At 35.8% G+C, this 27,199-nt stretch overlaps 1 protein-coding gene across 1 annotated transcript in view; it reads right to left on the reverse strand.

Moving 5' to 3' along the window:
* Positions 1 to 482: 482 nt before the first annotated feature.
* LOC149548095 (uncharacterized) overlaps positions 483 to 27,199 on the reverse strand; it is a 74,465-nt gene continuing 47,748 nt past the window's right edge. The window contains exon 5 of the mRNA XM_089792115.1: positions 483 to 1,551. Coding sequence (XP_089648241.1) covers positions 1,021 to 1,551 — 531 coding nt within the window. The 3' untranslated portion in view covers positions 483 to 1,020. The remainder of the gene's footprint in view (positions 1,552 to 27,199) is intronic.

Here is a 27,199-nt window from a genome sequence, read left to right on the forward strand (position 1 = left end):
TGAAGGAAAATGTTGTAGCTCACACCAACAGACGGAATGCTGTCTCGCTAACCAATATACCCCAACCCCTTATTGGGGCATTTTCATGGGAACGCAAGTAATATACAACACCACGTCAAGCATTGCACATTCAGTCATGACTGACCATACAAAATAAATCGAAGTGCAAGATGCTACCATGATCTGACAGAAGGAATTCTCAAATAGAGATCAGAGCCAATCACGATCCAATAAGATTAACTATTTGTTGCACATACAAAATAAGTACCCTAGCAAGAATCAAGGGATCCAAATAACATGAACACCAATTTCAACATAGCCCCATAAAATAAAAAAGTGAAAAAAAAAAGCTTTTGATTCAGATTGTCTATGAAATTATATGGCTGAGCTGTATTGAGACTTAATTTCCAAACAAAGCCCTTGATAATGTTAAAAGAGTCAATTTCCAAAGAAATTCCTTGATTCTGCTAAGAAACACTATATTTGAAATTCGTGAACACTATTATTATCCATTCAAACAACCTTCTTTTAGGAGCCAAAGTCATGGCTAGTTTCTTGATACAAAATTCAGCAAGATCAAGTCTGTTTAGGAGGAATCCTGGAGAAATGCAATTCCAATATTAAATAATTTCTGATGTTTTGTAAAATACAGTGAGCGGGACTACATTGCATATTGATAGGTAAAGCAGTCGCGAAGATCAATATAACTTCATAAATACAAAGTAGTTAATCACAAGTTGTACGTCTTAAATCACACTAACAGTACCTTTAACTACTGGTACTGCAAATTGATTGCACAAGCAAAATTCTTCAAATGACCTATGCTTATCTGTCAGACCTGAGGATGCACTTCTGATTGTTAACGTTCTATATCTTTTTTGTGAGGATCTCCCATCCTCTAGCTTCCAGAAACAAACTAAAGAAATGATCTACACACATAAGTGCAACAGTACCCATAGGAATCCAAGTCAATATTAGCAAAAAAAACTATATCTTTACAAATTCCTGGGTTCTTCCACTCTAGCCTGTCCTAGTTCTTTCCAACTGATCAATGCTAGTCCTCGCTTTCTCAAACTGATCTATGCTCTTTCTGGACTTGTCATAGCAGTCAACACTATTTCGTGACTTCTCGTGCCAATCAAGAAAGCTTCTTGGCTTTTCTGGACGGTCAGTGCTCTTTCTTGACCTTTCTGATCTATCCACACTTGTCCTTGACTTGTCCCGCCGGTCAGTACTGCTCCTCGACTTCTCTGATCTGTCTGTGCTGTGTCTGGACTTCTCACGGCGGTCAGTGCTTCTTCTTGAAGGTTCAGACCGATCTGTGCTCCTCCTAGATGGTTCAGAATGATCGGTGCTTCTTCTTGAACCATTTCTCAGAAAAGGTGATTTTTCAACTGTTGAAATAAATTTTCTCAGATGTCTTATATACTCAGGATAGAGCTCCAAATTGCAATGACTGCCCCCTTTCAGCCATAGTGGCTCGTACTTCTCCTTGCACAGATCCCAAAGTTGCTTACCATGGGAGCAATCAACAACTTCATCTGATGTTCCCTATATTTGAAGAAAGATCCAAGTTAGAGCATTCTCCAGAAATATCAAAAAATATACCAAAGATGTGAGTTGTAACCATTTTTGCAAATATGTAAACATATTTTCGACAAAAAAAAAAACAGTAACACATGCAAAATGTTTCCTTTAAAATCATGCTTTGGAGACTCGGATATTTTATAGTTCCAAAGGCAATATTTTTTCAGTCATTCATCAGTCCCAGTTGCAGATATTTGTTATTTTTAGAGCACTGCTATAATGCTATTACATAGTGCCACAATTTTGGAGATAAATTTGGATAAGTATAGCTTATTGAAGACAAATTTACAAAGACATTCACAGCAGCCAGATCTGTAGATTGTCTCACAAGTTTTTCCTAGATGCACATTTAATCACATGTTGATTTTGTTTTAGTACTTCATGAGTACACAGCAGTTAGAGCTGTCAGCAGAGCACCTCACAGTTGCTCCTGAAGGTTGTTCCTCTCTCTTTCTTCTCCAGAAAAGAAGATCAGATCAATGGAAGGAAGCAGCAGACCCATAGATAAAATAAATTAGGGCACATACTTGAAAATTTAATAGATTTTTCAAGGATTGGACTTGAAGTTTAGAAATCTGAATTTCTTGCTGAATGAATCAGGTGAAAGGGGAGATGTTATAATATAAGGCTTATTATGACTTGATCATAAGAATTTAGAAATCATTCAAAGATAATTGGAAAAAAAAAAGATGAAACCTAAAAAGTGTAGATGGCTAGCCTAAGACCACTGGCTAGGAAATCAAGCCATACAATGAAAATTGTACAAAATAAAAGCCAGTCAAATTATGATGCAGAACCAAATGAGAAATTTAAAATAAAAACTTGCAACCCTTGGTATACACCCATGGATGTAGTGCTCGAGCTGTTTTTGGAAATAGAATAATGGATCTTGGACAAGAAACATTGCATGCAAGCTTATTGGAAGTTTTAGTTCTTCATGCTATCAGATCCAAAATGGTTTTGATTGAGGCACATCGTCCAGGTTTCCAAATTCATCAAGATTATCATTCCATGCAGCCAAACAAGTTTTCAAGTATATATCCAAGCCAGGAAATATCCATGCAGCCAAACGTTTCCGTATCCTATCAGAAAAAATTTTAAGTAGCCAGGAATTCAAACTTTCTTAACTTCTACAAAAACAGTTGAGCAAATCAGCCAGCAATTTAACATTTCTTGATTTGCACCTATGGACAGAAGTGCTAAATTTCCCAATATGGATATGCTCATTTATTTATGATATACTTCATAAAATTACTTCCAAGATCTATTACCAGGTATCTCTAAACCCCTAAATACCAAATTTCACCATTAAGCGATACAATTGTAAAGATTGCATGCATCATGAAGGTTTGAGTAGTTTCATAAGCCTTAATTTGCACTTGGTAGCAGGGCTGTGTCCCTTGCCCCACGTTGTATCATGCCAAGGAGCATGACAGGGATTCTACGCCTCAAGCATGCTGGAGGTTGTACCCAAAACCCCATGATGCATGCTGCCCCTCAAACCCATTGGGGTTTCCACTTATAGATCAGATGAAGTCGAACCACATGAGAACAATGCTAAGGCAAGGAACGCTATTCTCTCCCCTTCCCCTTTAGATGTAACTGGTCTGCAACAATATACCATTTTTGCTCTTTCAGCTCTCTTCTCATCCTGATGATGGATCACAGAGTGTGATTCAAAACATCGATACAAAAAAACTCACACAATCAAATCCAGAAACTGCATTATCTATATTACATAGATTGTGGAAATCTATTTGCTTTAATAGACATTATTATTGCTGCACAACTTGTTATATATCTCTTTAGACAAGGTAGTATAATAAATGGCTAGTGGAAGTTGTTTGTAACTAGTTATGGTTCAAATGAAAATGAACCTACTTTTGATAAAGAGACATATGAAGATTATCAAATATTGGTTGCAATTTTCATTGTATATTGTTAAGGGCAATGTGGATGTTATCTAAGACGGCCTTCATCCAGAGCAGTCTGAACGAGATCTAAGGCCCTGCAAAAGTGACAGAGTTGGCAAAGGAAAGAAAATTGAAAATATATTTTTTGGTATTTTTCTATGTTTTGCATTTTCAGAGGCCTTTGAAGTAGAATTCAGGCTCAAAACTGTCATCAATCCCTTAGCTCGATTTGTCGAATGCATTCTGATAAGGGACTGAAATTATATCTTTCAAAGACCTTTCCAACAGTGTAAGCAGTTTGGAATTCCAAGCACCAATCATTTAGTTGTGCCCCAGCCAAGCTCAGATCACCAGATGCCAAAGTGGCACAGTTTCTACTGAATTCTTGAGCTCTTTTCCTTCAAGGCTTTTACTTTCAAAGAGCGCTCCATGTAGCAAGTGCCACATGTCTGCACCAAGAAGGCTCTGAAAGTTGAAAGAAAATATAATTCAACAGATCCCACCAATATGCAATGTGTCATCCCCACACACCCTCAACCCCACTTCAAGCAAAGGAAGATCCAAAAGCTCCCACCTTTGCGACACATTTCCAAGTTGCAGTCATGTCAGTCAAAGAACATGCAGGGCAAGATGCCACGATCCAGCAGAGCATCTTGAGGCGGATTTGATCCCAAGATCCCAAGAAACTATTGCCAAACACACCACACACCAAAAGGTACATATCATTGCAAGCGGGGTTGGAAATTTATTTCATCATTATAACAAGTAAGTTGAAAAAGGTACAACCAACATTCAAGTCACATGTACAAGATAAGGTCATCAAAGTAAATCATCAGCATGCTGAGGCAGTTGTAACAACTATAGATTAAAATATCGCAGATTCCTCTGCCATAAGTTCACTTATGGCAAGAAGATCTGCGGCACGAGAATTTACATAACTTTCTGGCAGAAAATATTGCAGAGAAACTGGTGAAATATTGGCGATAACTTGATGTTTTATCATGATAAGGCAGAAACTTATTGCCCACTGATGCATATATACAGCGACAGCCCAAAAAAGGACAAAACATAATTTTTTTGATTGCATAAACAGGCTTGGAGAGAAGAGAAAGGGTAGACTATTTTGATATTGTAATAGCATTTGCTTATAGTTTTACAAAGACAATTTGTTATTTAGAGTTCCTACTATCAAACTATAGCTGCCAGCCATCAGCATTCCACATGAGGAGGCAACTTTGTTCCCTATTTGCATTTATGTATATCTAGATCAACTTAATTGATTTGTTTATCTTGTTTACTGACTCATTAGATGCATCTCCTTGGCAAAAATAAAATGTATTTCTAATTAAATTTAGGAAATTTGAAGTCCCCAATAAGTTTCCAATTTATTTCCAATATTTCTCAATATCTTTTTTCTGCCCTCCATGATAAAATACAATTAACGATATTTTGAACTATAGTAACAACTACCATCCTGAGATCTACATGTGGTAGACATGCAGCAACCTTTACTGGTTGAAGAGAATTTTTTCCTAAATAAGCCTGCTGTTCTATTGTAATGAGGGAGTTTTTAGATAAGTTTTTTAGAGTCTTTTTTACAATACTTTAGCTTTGTATTGAGTTTGTCAATAGAGGAAACATATCAGACCATACTAGTTTCCTATACAGTGTGTTTACCTCGGCTTTGTGGATATTTTTAAGGCTCTGTGTCAATTCTAAATCACGTAGCTATTATTTTTCATAGATGCGCAAATTTTTAAAACAAGTTGCATACTCTCTCAATCATCTGTAATATTTCTGACTTGGGTGTATACAATGCCATTGGGTGAGCAAAAATGTCGAGGAATAACTGTTTCAGTGAGAAAATAGGAATTCCTCCGGGCTTAACAAATGCTTCTCTCAGAGATGTCTAACTTTTGCTTTATGTTCTCTTTCAAACATGAAGAGTTTGTAGCGTTGTACTCAATATTTTAGGGTTGCTTGTTCATGCTATTTCTGAAGGGAAATCAAACAGGTTGTAAGATTATTGGTGCATCAACTTACTTTAGCTGTTTTCTATGTTATATCTTCATTCCCTTTTCCCAAAAAAACAATTTATGAATAGGCCGCTTCTAAAATCCAGGTGATTGCTTTGCAGGGCGCACCAGGTCCCAGTCTTGCAAAGTTCCCTACTAACCTTATTTAGACATTAGCCTCTTAGGGATCAACTCACAACATGCTCTAACTTAGGAATATTACACTAAGCGGGATTCGGTGTCTCTAAGCGCAAAGGCGCATTTTTGCCTAACCTCCTTGCAACAATATAGAGGTAACAGATTGCAATTTCAATTTCAATTTCAACAAGGAAACCATGATGGGGAATAAACATTGATAATTACAAACAATATTTAATAGTCTTCATATAGCTCTCATTAAAAGCATCAAGCCTACAATTGGTTCATTTTTATTTAAACCATAATTAGTTACAATAGCACTTTCACTTCCCATGCATTGTACATGCTATCTTGTCTAAAGAGATCTATAGCTAGTTGTTTAGGAAGCTAAGTCAACACCCACAAGAGTTAGATATAAATCCCTTGATTATAATTTCATTGTGTATACCCATCCTGAATTTCTTATCAGAAATGAAACAAAATCCGTTCCCTCCCTTCTTTTGTTGTCAAGGAGGTTGCTCAATATTATGCTTTTGCGCTTAGACATGCCAAATCCCCTAAGTGCAATATTTGTAAGTTTGATCTTGCTCCCTTTAACAAGCTCTTGAACGATAATGCCACCATTCTCATGGACAAGTAGGACTAAATATCTAAAATGCTCTGTCCTCTTTCTGACTCAAGCTACACAGTTTACCCTCAAACCACTGCCAAGGAATCATTAAAATAGTTAAACAAGCTATCTTGAATTCACCCTTTGATGAGCTCACTAAGAAGAATTTGGTCCTCTCAAAAGAAATAACCCCTCAAATTTATGGAGTACTAGAAATTGACAAGGTCGCCATCCCTCCCTGCAAAAAAATGGACACCTTGGGCTCCCACTAACAAAACAAGCCATCTTGAATTCACCATTTGATGAGCTCACGAAAAAGAATTTGGTCCTCTCAAAAGAAATAACTCTCAAAATTATAGAGTACCAAAAATTGACAAGGTTGACATCCCTCCCTGCTACAAAATGAACACCATGGGCTCCCCCCCTTAAATGTTGGCTTCTTCCTTAGCTATAATTTTTTTTTCTCTCCTTCTGAGCAAAACGAATTCTTTCATCAAAGACTCTACTAACTTTGAAGACTTCATTAAAGACCAAACATTAGAGAATCGTACCTCCTTTTGAGCTTTGATGTGGCATCCCATTTCACCAAAGTTCTCCTTCTTGACTATGAGATTGCTAAATACAGGACAAGATGATGATTCAGCCTCTTTAGTAAAACTTTGCCTAGGATCTTCATTTTTTTCTTTCCCACAAGTCATTTATGAGCAAGTAGATGGGCAGCCATGGATTCCCCTCTCTTTCCCATTCTCACTAACCACATTATGGAACATTTTGAAAAACATGTTTTCTTCTCTTTCCCTCTCATGCCAAGGGGGTAAAAACGTTGTGTGGATTATATCAATGTTTGTTGGCCATATGGATTGGGAAAACTTGAAGAGTTCCATGACCGCCTAAATAACTCGATCCTCGACAGCTCTTACACCAAGAAGAATAAATTTGACAACCATCTCCCTTTCCTTGACATTTTACTCACTAGAAAGAAAACAATACTTGTGTGATATCCTTCTGACCGCATCATATTTAACAAGGTATTGTGGTTTTGAACCTTTGCTTGAATGCAAAAAGAAGTAAAGGAGATAAGCATATTTAATAGTGATCATTAAATGATATTATGTTAGATGTTATGACATATAATATGTATGTATGTGGGGCTTGCCCAAACTATTGAGTTGCATATTTTAGATAGTAACTAGAGGAGTAGCTAACGCAGTTGTAATATTGTTTACATGATGTTGAATGAAATTTTGGTGTGTGTGTGTAGAGAGAGAGAGAGTACCTAAGTGTTTGCAAGTACAGGGAATGGCCACCACTAGGCTCCACAAGCATTAAGTTTACCAATTTGCCCAATGGGGTTATTTAAGAGATGACATATTGGCTATCTTAAGCCTAACCTGCCATACTCGAATGTGATTTTCCTAAATTGAGACCCACATCATACCCTGGTTACCACCATATGGTACCGGTGAAACTAACCCTGTGTGAATACCCTGTAAAGAGTGAATTTATGTTTAAGTTCATTTCATATGAATACCATTGCTAAAATGTAAAAATGGCTTCAATATTATTGATTTTGCAATCTAATGATTATTTATGATTCATGGAGTTTAAATGATGTATTGGATGATTTTAATGATGAAATAATTGATTGAATGAGTATTTTTGGAGTGTGGGTCTAAGCAAGGGCTAAAATGAAGAGATTGTCCATTTAAACTAATATTTAATATGCAATTGAATTTTAAAAAGTGCTTATTTTAATTTTTAAAAGAGTTAAAATGTTGCATATTTGTGCTCATGTAATAGGTTATTTGGGAATTAAAAATACATTTTAATTATTAAGTTATTGTGATTGTTCTTAAAAAGTGAATACTGATGTTATTTTAAAAACAGTTCATTGAAGACTTCGTCAATTTTTGGAGGAGAAAACCCTCTACTTTTTGGAATTAGGAGTTTGAACTCAATTGTCCATTGATTTTTGTGAGCCTAGATGAATTGGAATAGGATTTGGAAAATCTTCATGCTGTCAAAATGAAATGCATTTTCACTTGGTATGTTGGGAGATTCTTTCATTTTCATTTTGGAGCAAAATGAGGTAGGGTCTCATATCTCTCATTTGTCATCTTCTGATTTTATGCCTGTTACAAATGAATTGTGCATTGAAAATAAATGTTTCCACAAGTAGGTTGGATTGATTTGAGTGAGTAGAAATATTAGTAGAATTACCCAGGGACACATCCCCAACTCTAAAACCCCCATCCCCATATCAGAAACAATATGGGGACTTGGGGATGGCCACAGGACATCTCCCCCTGAAAAATTCTGCAAATCACTAGGAAACATTCCTGAAATGAGGGGATGTTGCCCTCTCCCTTCAAAGATGCCCATCCTTGACAGGAGAAAACATTTAAAATTTTAAAAACTCACTTTTCATTTGGAAAACACTCTTTTTTTAATGCAATGAGGGCTCCTCCTCCTAGGTTTTCCATACAACTACATATGCATTGTTTTAGGAATCATTTGACCATTTCCTTCATAGCAAAAAAGTGAGGCAGCAGCCGGAGGGTATGGAGAAAGCCATTGAAAGAGGAGCAGCAGCAAGTTCGAAAGAGCAGAAAAAGAGGTAAGTTGCATTGTTTCATTGTTTTTTTTTTCAATTCTTGAAGCTTGAAATGCCTTATTTATTTATTTTTACTTTTTTGCATTTTTTCAGAATTCAATTTCAAATAAAATGAACAGTAGCATGTTGGTCCTACCGCAGGTCAGTAAACTAAGAGGTGGGGGGGAAATCACTATATTCACTAGTTTTAACTTTTTACTTCAAATCACAATTCACACTTATCTATGGGTTTGCACTAACTATAACTCAACCGGTTAGGGTTAAGCAAAAACACAAAACATGAAAATAACAACACATAACACAATGTTTATCTCGTGGAAACCTAGCCAGGGTGAAAACCACAATGTGTGAGTCGATCCTCACAAAGCTTGCACTATTTTAAAGTGTGTCCGATCAAGTGTTAAAAGATTACAAAGACACTGTTAGGTGTCACCCAATTAAGGGATTTTGATAAGACTCGTTAAAGTCTTGCCCTGTTAGGAGCAGCTTGGTTAAAGGACTTTAGAACACAAGTTAATGTGTGACCCTATTAAATGATTGATACGAAGAACCCATTAGGGTTCACCCTCGACGAAATTTACTGTTGCAAAGATTAGTAAACAAAAAGGGATGATCCAACAAATAGCTACTACACTTAGCTTGGAATAGATCCTTCTTTAGCTCTCTTGACCAATCTGTAACTATGCCTTGGCTTTGCAACTATAGACCTTGATCACTTGTGCGCTTGGCTCTCCTTTCTTTTGCACATGATAACCTTGTCTTGTTTGGGCTTGCTAGCTTCTCCTCAACACGATACTCTGAAGGTGATTTCTCTCTTGTCAGTCTCCTTCACTCCTTGAGATTCCTTCTAACTCAACTCTTCTGGCTCTTTGGCTGATCACTCAACAATCTAACCTTTCTTCTTTCAATTCTGCCTCCTTTTATACTTTCTTCTAACTTCTCTTGGAAGCCCTAAACTGCAAATTCAAAATTTGAATTCTCACCCCTACTACAAGCTCAGCTCTTTGTTGCAATTGTGTGTCGATGTTGTCAGATGCAGTGTGTTCGTGCAGGAGTCACGAGTGTCATGTGTCCTTGATGACTTGCCAATGTTGGAAATAATTCAAATTTGAATTCTTTAGATTGTTCCTCAATTCATTCCCCTATGACCATTAAATGCAACGTTGAGTGCACTCTTACCCTCTACATGACTAGGCAGTCACGGGTACTTACTTCAACTTCATGATTGCCTTGTTGACTTGGCCAATCCAATTCATGTTTCCTTTCACTTACGCGGACTTCACTTAGCATACCTTGTCTAAATGGATCATCTCTGTCAATGCCTCTACAGGGCCCGCACTTCTTCTCCTCCTCGGATCACCTTTGTGAACTTGAGTTGCATACCAATGTGCTTTGCCAGTTGTTCTCTCTACCAATCTTGATTCCTTTGTATGTGTTGCCATCAATGACAAGACCTTGACACTAAGTCTATCGGTTTGTCTACCAATCAATCTTTGAGACACTTATGCCAACATTGTGAGGATGGCAGTAGTACTAGTAAGAATAAAGTGGGAGCAGCTGGTGAAAGTGGAAGCGGTCGGTAGAAATAGAAGTGTAGGTGTTGATGCTAGTAGCAGAAAGCAACCCAACTTGCTTAAGTGCCCTTCAACAATCATGGAAACTTATACAAAAGGCCCACTAAAAAAAAACCACTTCTCCAATATGTCATAGCCAAGGATCCAAAGAGATAATAATTCAAGGAAGCATAGGGTGTGGGGTTGTCACATTTGTGAATCTTATTAATTAATTATAAATTTTATTAATTATTTGAATCTTAATATAAGAAAACATTAGGAGATAAATATTTTGGAACTTCAAACATTTGAATTGAAAGCTTTATATTTGATTTTGCATTGAATATGTTATATGTAATATAGGTAGAATGCTTGAGGTGCTTAAACCTCTGCAATTGATTAAGGTAAAATCAGAGTGGACAAGATGGTCTAACTCAAGCACTCCTCAAGGAAAATCAATCAAACAAAAGATCCTTGATGACAATTGTTGGTCCACTATGAGGTAATACATTCATGATATTATTTAAAATTAGATATTAGATTATTGATTTTCATATTTGATGCCAAGGGTTTGAGGTTTTAGGGCTCTAAGGCCAAATATTTGACAAAAATGCTGAAATGTTAAGCTTTTTCCATAATGCTCCCAATGGCAACCATTGGTTCAAAATGACATCTATGTATTCCCAACCTAATCAAGAAAAACAATTCTCCAAGTTCCATATACTCAATACATAGATAAACCCAAACTATCTTGTTCTAGACCACTCTACCAACTAGGTCTCCAAAGACAATATTTGCCAATTTTCTCCCAAAACTTTTAAAGAACTTCAAAACCAAAATACATTCTTGCATACACTTTTTAATGTTATTTAACATATCCAAAGTTCAACCCCTATTGTTTTGAACCAAATCCACCCAAATGCCAAAACTACTTGTTTTAGGGGTCTAATTAGCCATGTTTTAAAAAGTAACCTTATTGTAAACTCATCACCAGACCTTGTAACCTTCAACAGTGTCACAAAATGTTCCAAATCAAAGGATTCTAAAATTTGTTTGACCCCAAGACTTCATCTTATAGCCAAAACCCCAAAACCCTTGCTACAACTAAGTCATCCTAATTCTCCTTTATCGAATCACTTCTTTGGTTCCAACAAAGTTTCTACACCTCATATAGGACATGTACAATTAAAATCCAACCCAACACCTTACCCTTATTAAGGTAGTTTATCTACTGCAATACCATTGTCCTCAAATTTGTGTTCCTTCAGCATACATTCCACGATGATCACCCATATCCATCCACTTCTCCGCACATTTTGTGATAGTATTATAAGATACGAGTTGAATTATGACCATTCCAAGTAAATCACAATATAGGCATTCATTAAATGGTCATTGAACCAATGAAACACTCGGAACTATTAAAATATTTAGGAATCTCTTAAGTCTAAGAGTGGTAAATTGAAGAATATGGAATGCTTGAGTTCTTAGATCACACACAATGTTATTATAATGTTTAACCTTTATTCTCAAGTCATAAAAAATGCTAAATCCAATGAGAACAATCAACAAATCATCCACTTACAAAATGTTGTAGAAAATTGTTTGATTTATTGTAGGTTTATCATTGTCCATACAAACGTGTTTCTCCAATCATTCACCATATATTCTCCAGGCCTTGACCAGGCTTTATAACATGAAATGCAACTCCCTCAACCGATTCTGATCAGTATGGAGTGATTGTACCCCTCTATACAACACTAGTTTGTCATTACTGCCTAATCCATCAACTAGTTGTTACCCTTTAAATCAAAAATATGCAACTTCGTTTATTTGAGTTCCTAAATTCTAATTCCATCCAATTTTATCCTCCTAAGTCCCCTTACATTGTTTATGAGGGTTATTACCCATTTCCATCCAAGACCCTTATAATCCTTGCATTTTAAATTTATAGTTCCTAAGGTCATTTTACGACCATCGGGACATTTTGCCAATACATATGAGTCATTACAATCAAAACCCATAATAGGCCCCAAAATGTCATAATTGACTCATCCTGATGTCTTCATGCCTTCTTTGCCTCTTTAAGACTTCAAGTGCTCAATTGATCATCTAGGTGCTCCTGCACCAATATTAAATTTCTGATTATAATTATTTTGAACTTGTTGTTTGCATTTTCCAAATGTATTTGCTCTGTCATTGCATCTGGTGTAGATGCAATTAGATATGCCAATATAGACTCTTATTCTTGGAGAGATCTATGAGACAATTAACAGTATGTTGGGGAAGATTAAACATACAATTTTGGTTGTGGATCCTACTTTGGGTTAATATTAGCAGCATATTAGGCCCATTGTTATGCACAGATGGAACACAATCAACACCCCACTTCATATGGCACCCTAGGCTTTACAGCCCAAATGGTATGCAGAAATGGATGGAAGGGTCCCTCTACGTGATAATCAAGAGGTATTAGATGGGTAAACAAACCAAGTATTAGATGGATAAAAAAGCCAATTATAAGATGTATTCAGAGGAGCAAGCTTCCATACTTTAAACACAATTTCTCAACTTTACAAATCTTGTGGTCCAATATTGAGGAAACCAGAGGTGAGGTTAGATAGAGTTATATTAGCTCAGAGAGATTTTAATGAAACATGGACGTGGCACAAAAGGGATGCACCACAATTGAAGATGCTTGCCACTTGCCTCCTTGCACAAGTTGCCAGTTCTTCTGCTGCAAAAAAAATTCACCTACATATAGCTTTATCCACTCCCTCGAGAGGAATAGACTTACCTCTAGACGAGTAGAGAAGCTAGTGATTGTGCATAGTGCTCTTTCACTTTACGATGTCAAACTTCATAGTATCAGCAAACTCTAGCTTTACAATGGGATGTTCATCTTGAAAATATGGGTACGATTGATGAGACACCTACAGGATTGGTTGGAATTTCTTTGGATGAGGAGCAGTGTGACAATGGCAATGACTCAAAATACTATGATTTTGATGCAGTGTTGGGAGATGCACATTAGAAGCAGCAATTTACATTATTTTATTTTTTTCATTTTCATTTTCATATCAGGGAGCTAGTTAGAGAGATACTTTTCTTGCAAAGGTTGTCATAATAATGAGCTCTCATCATCATGTGTCTTTGGAGGTAATTTTGGGTTCAGCTGGAGTGAGTTTTTCAGTTGGATAGAGAATATTTTCCTTTATGATAGAGGCACAAGGCAGATTGACCTGACTAAGTATGCACGCAAGATGGCTTGGGATCCTGGCATTCAGCTAACCTTACATTGGTTCATGATGAGTTGCTTCACAACTCCGTGGTTAGAGATGTTTATACCAATGTAGTACAGCATATGGGTAAAGCATCATACTTGAGGCAAATATGGGATTTAGACAATTATTAGTTTCAGCAAGCAGGTGCAAATTGCTTGAGGGCAAGCAATCTCTGAAAAGGGAGAATTGCAATGTCCCCTTTTTCAGGCCATTAATTTAAATGTGTCATTAATCCATTCTGTCTTGGTCTTGTGGGCTAACCAGGACTTTACATGGATCAGAGTGAGAATTGGTCCAGGTAATTTCAGTTTCAAACCAATCAGAGTTATTTCAGCAAGGTTTCCAAATACTATTTACGGTAAGTCAGCAAAGCTCAGAATTCTTGGCATTTCATTGTTGGATTGGTAGCATCTCATCGAGACCTTTCCAACGAGCTATCACACATGATAATTAGAGTCCATTTGATCAGTAATTTTAATCCCTAAACATTCAATGATTTATATTAATAAAGTGAATATTAAACTTAAGTTCATCTAATTACATGTCACTTTATTATTGTAAGAGCACTTTATTCATTTAAGTGGAGAAAAATGGATATATTAAAGGGAAATAAAAAACAAACAAAGAAATGTGAAGTGTCACCAGGTTGTGCTTAAAAAGAAGAAAGAGAGCTCATTTGTGTTAATGTTTTTCCCAAAATAAATGATAAATAGTAATTAAGAAGAGAAAAAACAAGAACATAAGACACAAAACATTTATCCTAGGAATATCCTTTCACTTGAAGGGGAAAACCAAGCCACACTAGAATATACCTCTATTATTGATAATAAAATGTTCAAGTACAATGCTTTTCGATTGATACTTATAACAATACACTAAACAATTACATATATAGAGTGAAATGAGACTCTTCATATAACACTTGATGGTCTCTTCAATTTCCAAATACAAAACTCCTCATATTTCCAAATGCATACCTCTTCACATGACACGTCTCTACATATAATATTATTTTGAATATTATCATAAATATCTTCTTCAATTGAAGATAATCATAACATCATATTTCTATTTCATAAAATCAGCGATAAAGATCTCTACTGCAGCTACAATCTTCAACACTCCCTCTTAACAAGTGAGAGAAAGAGAGAGAGATCTTTAGTATGACAAACACACGTAGCTGCAATCAAAAAATGTCAATGATAAATTCACGTCACATAAAAACATGTTATCTTAGCATAATATAATTCACCTTAGTAACTTCATAAGCATATAAAATTAAAGTCATACCCACTCGCAGAGGATGGAAAGAGGGCTTTCACCTAAGAGAAGAATGCATTTCAATTATGCATACTCGATGAGGGTGGTCCACCATACCTACTCACAGAGGGTAGAACAAGGGTTGTCATCTCAAACTTCTCCCAAAGAAGAATGCATTTCCACCATGCATACTCGCAGAGGGTGGTCCACCATACTACTCGCTGAGAGTGGAACAAAGGCTTCCACCTCAGACTTCTCCTAGAGAAGAATGCACTAATAGCATGAATAAGAATGGTTGAGACTCTCTCTCAATAGATATTCCCTCTCAATAAGGACAATTTTGATCACAAAAATAATAGCTTATTCCAATTTGACCAAACAAGTTGCTTTAGCGGTTATGCTACCACATAAACTTGCAAAGAATGAGACATCTCCCTATGCCATGTAACCCCCCTTTGAAGCTGAAAAGTCCCCCTCTAAATATCTAAATGCCACTTCCTACAAATGATGTGCATCTTCAATGACAATCGACAATCCATATCAACCAAATCTCCAAGTTCGACCTTTGTTGAAGCCATCTGAATAACCTAGTTACTAATCGTAGTATCTTGCATAAATCATATAATATAAATAAGAATACTAATGAAGCATCCTGTTGAACATATCAACTATTTAACCAGCATATACAATTAATACCAAATAAAATAAATTGTGTTCTTCGCAACATATATATTACCAATCAATAATCTTGAGAACCTTTTATTTGCTTCAATGGTAACACCCACACACTTATCAAGGGCAAGGCTGAAATAGAGTAAAACTCATCAGTCAATGGTTCCGTAAGAATTTTCCGTTCTCTTCAACAACCTTATTGCCTTAGTTCAATAACATCCATTCTGAAAAAGATACAAACTCAAAATCTCCAAAATGTTGATTCAGAATACTATTGCATCCTCGGCTAGAATGTCAAATCAACATCCCTCGTAACTATTCACGTGCTCTTTTACTAAGACATGGAGTACAAAGAGTCTCCAATTTTTCATCCAAAGAGGCAAGAGCATTATCAATAATCGTAAGCGAGAATTCACCCATGGTTGTTCATAGGCCCACATGAACCACCTGATTTTGACCTCTAAATAATTCACATCATATTAAGCTCCAATGTCCTTTAGTTGTTGGCTAGGAAGGGATGACAAGAGTCCCAACAACATCCATTAATATATCCTTGTGAGAAGCCTTCCAAGCAAAGTTTTTCGATACTCCTCATACTACTCTCCACAGAAATACGATAATAAAGTCCCTTGCTAAATGAATATAACCATAGAGACTACGCAAAAACTAAACATTCTCTCATAAAAAGCCAAGAGGTGATGGTTACAACCACCAACCACATCCCTCCAGCACTAACATAAACTAACAACCTCTTTCAAAGCTAGATAGACAAGTATGCAAAATACTCATTACAAAAGATGGTCCCAAAATTATAAAAAATATATATCTTTGCAATAAAAAATGTCTTTGCTTCAAATAAACATTAAGATGGTCACAGGAGATACCCAAAACTTGAAGACTCTTTCTTCCCTATGTCATTAGAACTTCCACAATGACCCAACATGCTTTAGTAATGGCATTGCTTACCTTCTTGTCAGCGTCTGCAAATGTCTCTTTAGAAGTATTGAGTGCTTTGTTTTGTCATTGTTTGGGTCTGCACCATCTCTATAACTCATGGCAAAGATGTCTAATGGCTTCCTATTTGCATATCAATTATGAACGTCTCATTCCTTATGTTTCCCGTGAGTGTGTAGCATTTGACTCCTCTCATTACCACCAAGTTTGTTGTCATTTTTCATCTTGATCAATGCCAAAAGCCCAGCAATGCTCGAGCCTAGAGAGAGCCCAACAACTCACGCAGACTGTTGCCCTTCGTAGTAACCACCAAAGCAATCAGCTTAAGCATGTCGTCATGCAAAAAACCCCCATCGAACATTTGTTGCACGAGCTTGTTATCCCAACAGTCGGAAGATTTCACACATTGTCGTTACATTTATCCTAGAAAAACCCTAACAATATGTTCCAAGTAACAATGATTTTCACTTGATACATCTAACAATACACTAAGCAATCAAATAAATAGATTGAAATGAGACTCTCTTCTTATTACATCCGTAGGTATCTTCAATTTCCAAATACAAGACTCTTAATATTTCCACATGCATTCCTCTATACATGTCACATGTCTCTACATATAATATTATTTTGAATATTATCATTAATATCTTCTTCCATTGAAAATGACCATAATGGTCATATTTCTATTTTTAATAAAATCAAAGATAATGATCTCAATTGCAGCTACAATCTTCAACAATTTGCAACATACTTGGTTTATGAGTTGGATTCCATTTTCTCTCTTAAAGAATTATGGAAAGCTTCATCTTTCAGCATATGGGAGGACAGGACCCCTCGAGCTTAGAGTCAGTCAACGAGAACCCATTGTTTGTTGAAGATATCACATGGGTATCTCACTTGTGCTTTAAATCTCTATTTCATATTATCCAATCTGGCTATAGTTTCCTATGATTGGATTTGGTTATTGTATAGTTGAGGATTGAAGTGAAATAACATCTCTAAGGTTATATTTTCATCTCTATATGTTTGGTATTTATGTTGTACAAATTTGAAATCTATTGCATAAATTTCAGTTCACTATTTATTTCTGAAATATATTTGAGAAATTTAAAGTAAATATTTGGTTCTGGATATTATAGGTTTCTACCTCGAAGAAAATATAACAGACCAAATTTGAGAGCTGTAATGTCCCCTTTTTGGGACATTAGAAATATAAAAGGCATATTATATATAATATAAAAATTGAGAGGACTCGAAACATTAAAGGTCAATTTAATATTACAAAGTGGGCAAAAAGGACAAGGAGAGATAAGACGAAAAGCTGGGAGGCAAGTCAGAGTGACAGTAGTGAGGATAAAAGGAGATAACTCTTTCATTTGGGTATGCTTGGATTTATTATTTCAGATTTCAGTTGCTCTCTTGCGAGGGCATTTGGAAAGCTTCACCTTTCAGCTAGTATAAGGATGTAGCCCCTCGCGTTCGCAGACAATGGACTCAAACCCATTGTTCTTGGAGACGTCATATCAAGTGTCTCGAATGTGCTTACAGGTTCTTTTCTTAAGTTTTCCAATCTGACTATTAAGCTGTATTTAGGATTGGATTTTGGAAGTCATTTATTGTATTGTTGTTTCAAGGGGTTTTATGAGAGTTTACCGATTTATGTTGTTGGTTTCTAACGCATTTCCATATGCTTGAATACTAAATCTTTTTTCGAGAAAGAACAGGTTTATTTATATTGGTAAATCTTCTGGTTTCTATTGTTGTTCGTAATACATATGCCTATGGTTTAGCTTCTGAAAATCAGTTTTGAGGAAACAACCGAGTAAATATCTTGGGAATATTTCCTAAGTTTTATATTACTAGTTTTTACTATGCAACTCCACATATATGTGTTATGAATGCTTTCAGGGAAAGAAATCCGTAAATATCCGGTTAAGGATATTTCAATGGTATCAGAGTTGTGCATCTTTCCATTCTGTAAGGTTATTGAGTTTATGAAATTTGGAAAAACCTAGTGCTCACATTTGCACTTCCATAACTGAGATTCAGATTGATACATCGATTTGCAGAAGGTTGGAGTTCCACCTCAAAAACGGTGATTGAAGAGGCTTAGCTATTCGAAATCCAAGGAAATGCAGTCTGAAGAGTCTCAGCTATTCGTAATCCAAAGAAGTAGTGCATCGAACAAGTATTAATAGTTCATTAGATTCTGGTAACAATAGGAGTCGGCGTCAAGTATACTCGTTCTCAATTGGTAGAACAAACCCGTCATTTATCACCATAGTTACATGGATACCAATACCGTGAGGAAAAACAATGATTGGTGTGTAGGATATCAGACTTCAACAATTCCTCAACAATAAAGGAACCGACGACAATCTCTGGTGTGGAGGCAAGAGAACTCAGCGGACGGCTTGAGTTACTCTCATTCTGGTTTATTAACTCTGTCACAGGTGTAGGAAAACAGTGACCAGCTTCACTTCAAGTATTATATGAATCAGGTACAAAAGGTGAAGCTTAATAAATAGCTTAAGTCAAGTCATTTTAGTAGAGAAGATATTGATAGTGGAAGTCGATTGATAGTTTGAAGTTAGTTCAAACCAGCATGAATGAAGTGTTGAAAATAGATTGATACAAGTATGATAAATATATTTCAATCATTGTTTTGTCACTTATGTCAAACTTGTTATTTGTTGGTAAGACAATTGCTTATATGATTTGAGCACTATCATTTATTGTTTGATTGATGAAGAGGATTTGATCAAATGAGGTAACAATAGCATCTAGAGGAAAGGTTGAGTTATGATATTGAAAAGGAGTACAAGGATCAGTTAAGACAGTGATATTATAGTGCATTGATAATCTACTTATGGTTGCAAAGGATAGTTACACTGATTAAGTTCAAAAGAACAAATTAAACAAAGTTTGTTTGCCAAGCTTAACATTCTGCACAATAGGTGCCGAGCAAAGTTAGTGTAAGCCGCGCAGAAAATTAGTTCGAGCCGAGCAAAGACAATTTCAATATAAGCCGAGTAAAACAGTGTAAGTGGAGTAAAGTTTAATTGATGTCGAGCACCACTAAACTTTAGTTTGTGCCAAATTTTTTGACAGTGGATGTCAAGCAACGCAATTTGTGCCAAGCATCAAAAGCCAATTAATGCCAAGTGTTAACATTATGAGAAAGATTGAAAATTCGATGAACTTGAGCCGACAAGTTTGATTTCTTGGATTGTGTGAACTGTGTGGAAGATAAGCTTGATGAGCTAGTGGCACAAAATTCAAGATGAACCGTTTTGAGGCTAATTCAAAGTGGATTGAAAGGAGAAGTTTCTAGAAGGGAATAAAATGAAATGAGGGGTAGATTTATTGAATCCTACCTAATCCAACCTAACCCTAAAAGGACGATGGAGAATGAACAGCAAAATATTTTAATCCTCTATTTATAGAGATGGCTGATCAGAAGCAAGGGTCGTCATGTGCGAGAACTTAAGGAAGACAAGGAGTCTAAGGTATTGCTTCATTCAATGACCTAACAGAAGAAACTGCATTGGCAAGCAAACCAAAAAAGCTTAAGGGCATGGATGTTTGAAAGGTGAAAAAGCTATCAGAGCTGAAGTGTGTGAAAGTCAAGCAGAATGGAGGACTGAAACAGAAATTTGTAATCAGCAAATGGAGTTCTAAGTTGTTATCAGATCAAGCCTTACTGTTAGTTTCTAATCATTGTACCAATCTAGAATAAATAATTTGGATTAAGGTTGACCTAACAGTCATTTGTAAATCCTTTAACCATGTGACATTCCAAGTGAATGATCTAAAGTCCTCTAACAAGGCTCACTCCTAATAGGGTGATTGAAATCCTTTAACCGGGTCGCATTTAACAATGTATATTGTAACCTTTAATAGGGTTGGCCTTTCACAGGGCATCACTTCAAAAAAGTGAGAATAAGTAGCATGTTACTGGTGGTTTTTCCCAAACTCGGTTTCCACATTAAACCATTGTGTCAAATGTGTTATTGAATATGTTATGTTTCATATTTTCTTTTCTGCAAGTTGATTTTACAGTAACCTACAAGTTTAAGTGATTACATAATCTAATGGATGCATGCATGATGAAAATGTTTTATGGATATGGGTTCACTGAGCTGTGAAAAGTTTTAATTGTACATCTTAAACCTTAGATAACTGATTCACCCCCTCTCTCATTATTCTAAAGAATTCCAACAATTGGAATCAGAGTCATCTGCTTAAGAGGACTAGTTTGAAGGTACTAGAAGCACAAAGATCAAAATGTCAAAAAGATAGGTACCCAAGCCTAATAGAGATAACTTTCCTGCATGGCAAAGTCTAATGAAGCTACACTTAGGAGGTCTTGGAGATCATGCATACACTACCATTGTTGTTGAGCATGTCAATCCTGTTGGAACCCAAACTACTGAAGATCTGATAAAGAAAAAAGAACACAACCAAGCAATGTTGAAGATTGCCTCTACCTTAAGTTATGTCGAGTTTGATGATATCAAGGATTGTGATAGTGCAAAGAAAATGTGGGATGCTCTACACAACATCTATAGAGGTGACAAAAATGTTGTAAGAGCCAATGCTAAAAGTCTTAGAGGTAAGGTCGATGATATAAGAATGCAAGAAGGTGAGAATATTGCTCAATACTGCTCTAGGATAAAAGATGTTAATGCAATAAGAGGAGCTACTGGTACAATAGATGATGATACTATACTAAACAAAGTTTTGAGAACACTGCTGCCTGTATATGCTATTAGAGTTTCTGCAATACAAGAATTGAGATGTATGTTAGGGAATAATCTAACTCTTGAAGATTTGGTAGGTAGGCTCACTGTTTTTGAGCTATCTAACTTTGATAATTATAGACATGAAAATATTGAATATGCTTTCAACGCTAAGTTGTCATTAAAGGAACCTGATGAGAAGAAGAAGAAAAAAAAAGTTGTGTCCAATGACAGTGATACAAATGAGGAAGATGTAGATCAACTTGAAGCACTACTGGCAAGGAGATTTCACGGAGGTAAAGGCAAGTTCAAAGGTAAGTTACCTATTATGTGTTTCAATTGCAATGAGGTTGGTCATATTATTGCTAAATGTCCAGAGAAGAATAATTAGAAAGGTGGAGACAAGTACAAAAGTAGAAGATCTGAAGACAGCAAAGATTATAAAGAGGTAAGACATCTTGATACATCGTTGAAGAGGAAACAAGAGATGGATCTGACGATTATGATGATGAAGTGGTGTATGTTGTAATGAAGGATGAATCCGTTGAGGATGAGGCAACAACACTAGTGTCTTGTGTGCACAAGAATGACAGATGGATCATTGACAGTGGGTGTTCACATCATATCACTGAAGATAAAAGTAAGTTCATTACCTTGAATTATTATGATGGAAATAGTGTAAGGTTTGGTAGTGATGCACCATGTCTAATAAAAGGAAAAGGTTCTATCAAGCTCACAGAAAAAAATTTGTGACAATGCTTATTATGTTGAAGGACTCAACTATAATTTGTTGAGTGTGTCACAACTGAATAATTTGGGTTGTAAGGTTGAGTTTAAGAACAAGATTGTTTAGATATATGATACTGATAGAAAACTGATTGGAAAAGGCTATCAAATTAGAGGTAATATATTCTACCTTGATATAGAGGATGCTACTTGTTTAATTGTAGAATTTGATGATGTGTGGCTATGGCACAAGAGGTTATGTAATGTTAATTTTGATAACTTATTTAGTATCAGTAACATGAGAAAAGTCAAAAGTTTGCCTAAGTTGAAGAAGCCAGACAATATAATTTGCAAATAATGTCAGTTAGGTAAAATGACTAAGTCAAGTTTTAAGAGTAAGACTCATACTTCTAAAAGAATATTAGAGATTGTTCACACTGACTTGTGTGGACCAATTGAAGTGCAAAGCTATAAAGGAGATAAGTACATTATGTTGCTTGTTGATAATTATTCTAGAATGATAATTGTTATGTTTCTGAAATGGAAATTTGATGCTTTCCAAATGTTTAAGTGGTACTTAGCAAGGGTTGAGAAGGAAACAGGTAAAACTCTGAAATGTTTGAGATCTGACAGAGGAGGAGAAATACATCAAATGAGTTTGAGATGTTTTGTAATGACAGAGGAATCAAAAGACAGACATCTGCTCCTAGAACCCCTCCACAAAATGGAATTGTTGAAAAGAGGAATAGGTTTGTAATGGACTGTGCTAGGACACTCGTGATGGAGAAGAATGTTGCTTTGAAATACTGGAGAGAAGTTGTAAGTACAACTGTCTATACCTTGAACCATATACAAGTCAAGAAAGGTACTCATTCAACACTTTTGAACTATAGTATGAATACTCACCCAATGTAAAATATTTTAAGGTATTTGGAAACAAGTGTTATATTCTTAAGGATTTCAAGAATGGTAAACTAGATGCAAATAGTGAAGAAGGTATATTCCTTGGTTATTCCACAAGAAGTAAAGCTTATAAGAGTTTATATACTAACACTCACAAAGTTGTGGAAAGTGCAAATGTGAAATTTGATGAATATACAGAAGTATATGAGGCTGAACCTATGAAGAAACTAGAAGAATATAAATCATTTGTATATTTTTATAAAGGTAAGCCTACTGAAGAAGATGTTGTAAATCAAGTTGCAAACCAACAGCAAGTTTCAGTGACTGTCGAGTCACACACTATGAATGTCGAGTTGCATTTAGAAACCGAGCTACATTCAAGTGTCAAGCTACAGAACGAAGTTGTTGCACATTCTAATTTTGAGATTAGTGTACATGAAAGAGATGTTGAACTACCTGACAGAGATCTACATAGTGATTCTGAATTTGAGAGACCAAATGAAGAAAACAAAGCAGAACCAAGATTGTCTAAGTATGTCAAGAGACATCACCCTGTTGCACAAATCATTAATGATAAAGATGCTAGACCAATGATAAAAAACAAGTTGAGAAGTGATACATGTTTGTTGAGCATGCAAAAACCTAAAACAATGAAAAATGCCTTAGAAGATGTGAATTGGAGTAAAGCCATGAAAGAAAAGATTGAACAAATTGAGAAAAATAAGACATGGACTCTAGTTCCTACACCAAAAGTCAAAAATGTAATTGGTACCACGTGGGTATACAGAAACAAGTTAGAGGAAAAAGGTGAAGTCACAAGGAACAAGGCAACATTAGTATGTAAAAGACATGCACAAGAAGAAGGGATGGACTATGGAGAGACATTCGCTCCTGTTGCAAGGTTGAAAGGAGTAAGAACTCTGCGTGCTTAGGGATGGACTATGGAGAGACATTCGCTCCTGTTGCAAGGTTGAAAGGAGTAAGAACTCTGCGTGCTTACTCTGCATACAAAGGTTTCAAAGTTTATCAAATGGATTAAAATCTGCATTTCTGAATGGTATATTAGAGGAAGAGATTTATACAGAACAGCTAAAAAGATTTGTTAATGCTGACAACAAAAACATGGTATGTAGACTACACAAAGCTTTATATGGTTTGAAGCAAGCACCAAGAGCATGGTATGAAAGGCTTCATAATTATCTTGTGAAAATTGGATTTGAGAGAACTGATGATAACATCAATCTGTACCTGAAGACAGAAAAAAGCAAAGGTATTTTGTTATCTGAAATTTTTGTTGATGATATCATATTTGGAGGTCAAGATACTTTATGTAAGGCTTTTGCAAATGAAATAAAAAAAGAATTTGAGATATCTATGTTTGGAGAGATTAAATTCCTTGTGGGTTTGCAAGTACATCAAATGAAGTATGGTATATACATCACTCAGTGAAAGTATGATAAGGAGATACTGAAAACTTTTGGATTGGAAGATTGAAAACATAAATTGTCAAAGAATGATGATTCAGCTGAGGTGTATCAAACATTATACAGGTCTATGATTGGCAAATTACAATATGTAGTACATAATAGACCTGATATTGCATTATCTGTAGGGATAGTTGCAAGATTATCTACTAATCCCAAGAAGAATCATTTGATGGTTGTTAACAGAATAATGAGATATCTAAAAGGAACAGAAGGCTATGGTCTATACTGCAAGAAAAATAAGAAATTTGAATTAAGGGCCTAGACTGATGCTGATTGCGCTGGAAATATTGATGACAAAAAGAACACCAGTGAAGCATTTTTCTTAGGCAAAAGGCTAGTTACTTAGATTAACAAGAAACATAATTGTATATCTCAATCTACTGTTGAAGTTGAACATGTTGTTGCAGTAAATTGTACAAACATTGTATGGATCAAACAGCTACTTAAAGGTATGAAGGAAGAAATCACTAAACCTGTGATACTTTATTGTGATAATACAAGTGTTATAAATATATCAAAGAATCTTGTGATGCACACAAAGACTAAGCACATTACAACCAAATTTCATTATTTGAGAGAATTAGTTGAAGATAAAGAGGTGAAGATGGAATATGTTAATACAAAAGAGCAAATTGTTGATATCTTCACAAAAGCATTACCTAAATATGCTCATGAGTATCTAAGAGGTAAACTAGGGGTGATACCCTATCAAAGGCTATCTAAGAAGTATGAGGAGTGCCCTGCATCAAACAAGATGATTGACATATGTTATACATTGATGCACGGAATCTTACTTTAGGAGCTGCCTAAAAGTAATCAAAGAGCTGAAGTTACAAATCAGTCACAAGCTAGGGGATCGAGGGAGAAACTGAAAATATTCATATTTGCATATGAAGACGACACGTCTTTGGCATTTTTGTCAAAGAGGGAGAAAGTGTACTAAGTTCACGAAATCATTAAGAGAAAAAAGACATAAAGAGGGAGAAATCCAGATAGAAGATACAAAACTATGGAATATCTACTCAAAAGGGAGAAAGTGTACCTGTTGATTACATGTACCAAGTAAGAGGGAGTTAATGTGAAAGGAGATATAAGAAGTGATCCAGAGGGAGTCATATGATGAGTTGATTGATTGATTGATTGTTTGTTGATCAGAACAGAATTTTGTAACCTATTAAGAAGATGAAAGTTGCTTATAGAGGGAGAGATTTCAATACAGAGAATTATTTTCTTTTTGGTATTTTGTTGGTCATACTGATTAAGGTTGGTCAGTTTGGTTTGCCATCAATGTCAAAGAGGAAGATTGTTGAAAACAAATTGATACAAGTATGATAAATATGTTTCAATCATTGTTTTGTCACTGATGTCAAATGTGCTACTTACTAGTAAGACAATTGCTTATATGATTTGAGTACTATCATTTATTGTTTGATTCATGAAGAGGATTTGATCAAATGAGGTAACAACAACACCTAGAGGAAAGGTTGAGCTATGATATTCAGAAGGAGTACAAGGATCAGTTAAGACAATGATATTATAGTGCATTGATAATCTACTTATGGTTGCAAAGGATGGTTACACTGATTAAGTTCAAAAGAACAAGTTAAATGAAATTTGTATGTCAAGCTTAACATTCTGCACAGTAGGTGCCGAGCAAAGTTAGTGTAAGCCAAGCAGAAAATCAGCTGGGGTCAAGAAAAGACAATTTCAGTATAAGCCGAGTGAAACAGTGTAAGCCAAGTAAAGTTTAGTTGATGTCGAACACCAGTAAACTTTAGGTTGTGCCGAGTGTTTTGACAGTGGATGTTGAGCAACGTAGTATGTGTCGAGCATTAGAAGCCAAGTAATTAATTGCCCAATGTCAGCATTATGAGAAAGATCGAGGATTCGATGAATGTGAACCGACAAGTTTGATTTCTTGGATTGTGTGAATCGTGTGGAAGATAAGCTTGATGAGTTGTTTTGACATTGGATGTCAAGCAACGCAATGTGTCGAGCATCAGAAGCTAGTTAATGTCGAGTGTCAGCATTATGAGAAAGATTGAGAATTCAATGAATCTGAGCCAACAAGTTTGATTTCTTGGATTGTGTGAACAGTGTGGAAGACAACCTTGATGAGTTTTTTTGACAATGGATGTCAAGCAACCCAGTATGTATCAAGCATTAGAAGTCAGTTAATGCCAAGTGTCAACATTATGAGAAAGATTGAGAATTCGATGAATCTGAGCCAACAAGTTTGATTTATTGGATTGTGTGAACTGTGTGGAAGATAAGCGTGATGAGCTGATGGCACAGAATTCAAGATGAATCGTTTTGAGGCTAATTCAAAGTGGATTGAAAGGAGAAGTTTCTAGAAGAGAATAAAATGAAATGAGGGGTAAATTCATTGAATCCTACCTAATCCAACCTAACCCTAAAAGGATGATGGAAAATGAACGGCAAAATATCTTAATTCTCTATATATAGAGATGGTTGGTCAGAAGCAAGGGTTGTCATGTATGAGAACCTCTAGGGTATTGCTTCATTCACTGACCTAAGAGAAGAGATTGCATTGGCAAGCAAAGCAAAAAGGCTTAAGGGTATGGATGCTTGAAGGGTGAACAAGCTATCAGAGTTGAAGCATGTGAAAGGCAAGCAGAATGGAAGACTGAAAGAGAGATCTGTAATCTACAAATAGAGTTGTAAGTTGTTATCAGATCAAGCCTTACTATTACTTTCTAATCATTGTACCAGTCTAG

Source organism: Cupressus sempervirens, chromosome 7, assembly GCF_028749045.1.
Source record: "Cupressus sempervirens isolate cs-2001-9-10 chromosome 7, ASM2874904v1, whole genome shotgun sequence".
NCBI classification, from domain to species: Eukaryota; Viridiplantae; Streptophyta; class Pinopsida; order Cupressales; family Cupressaceae; genus Cupressus; species Cupressus sempervirens.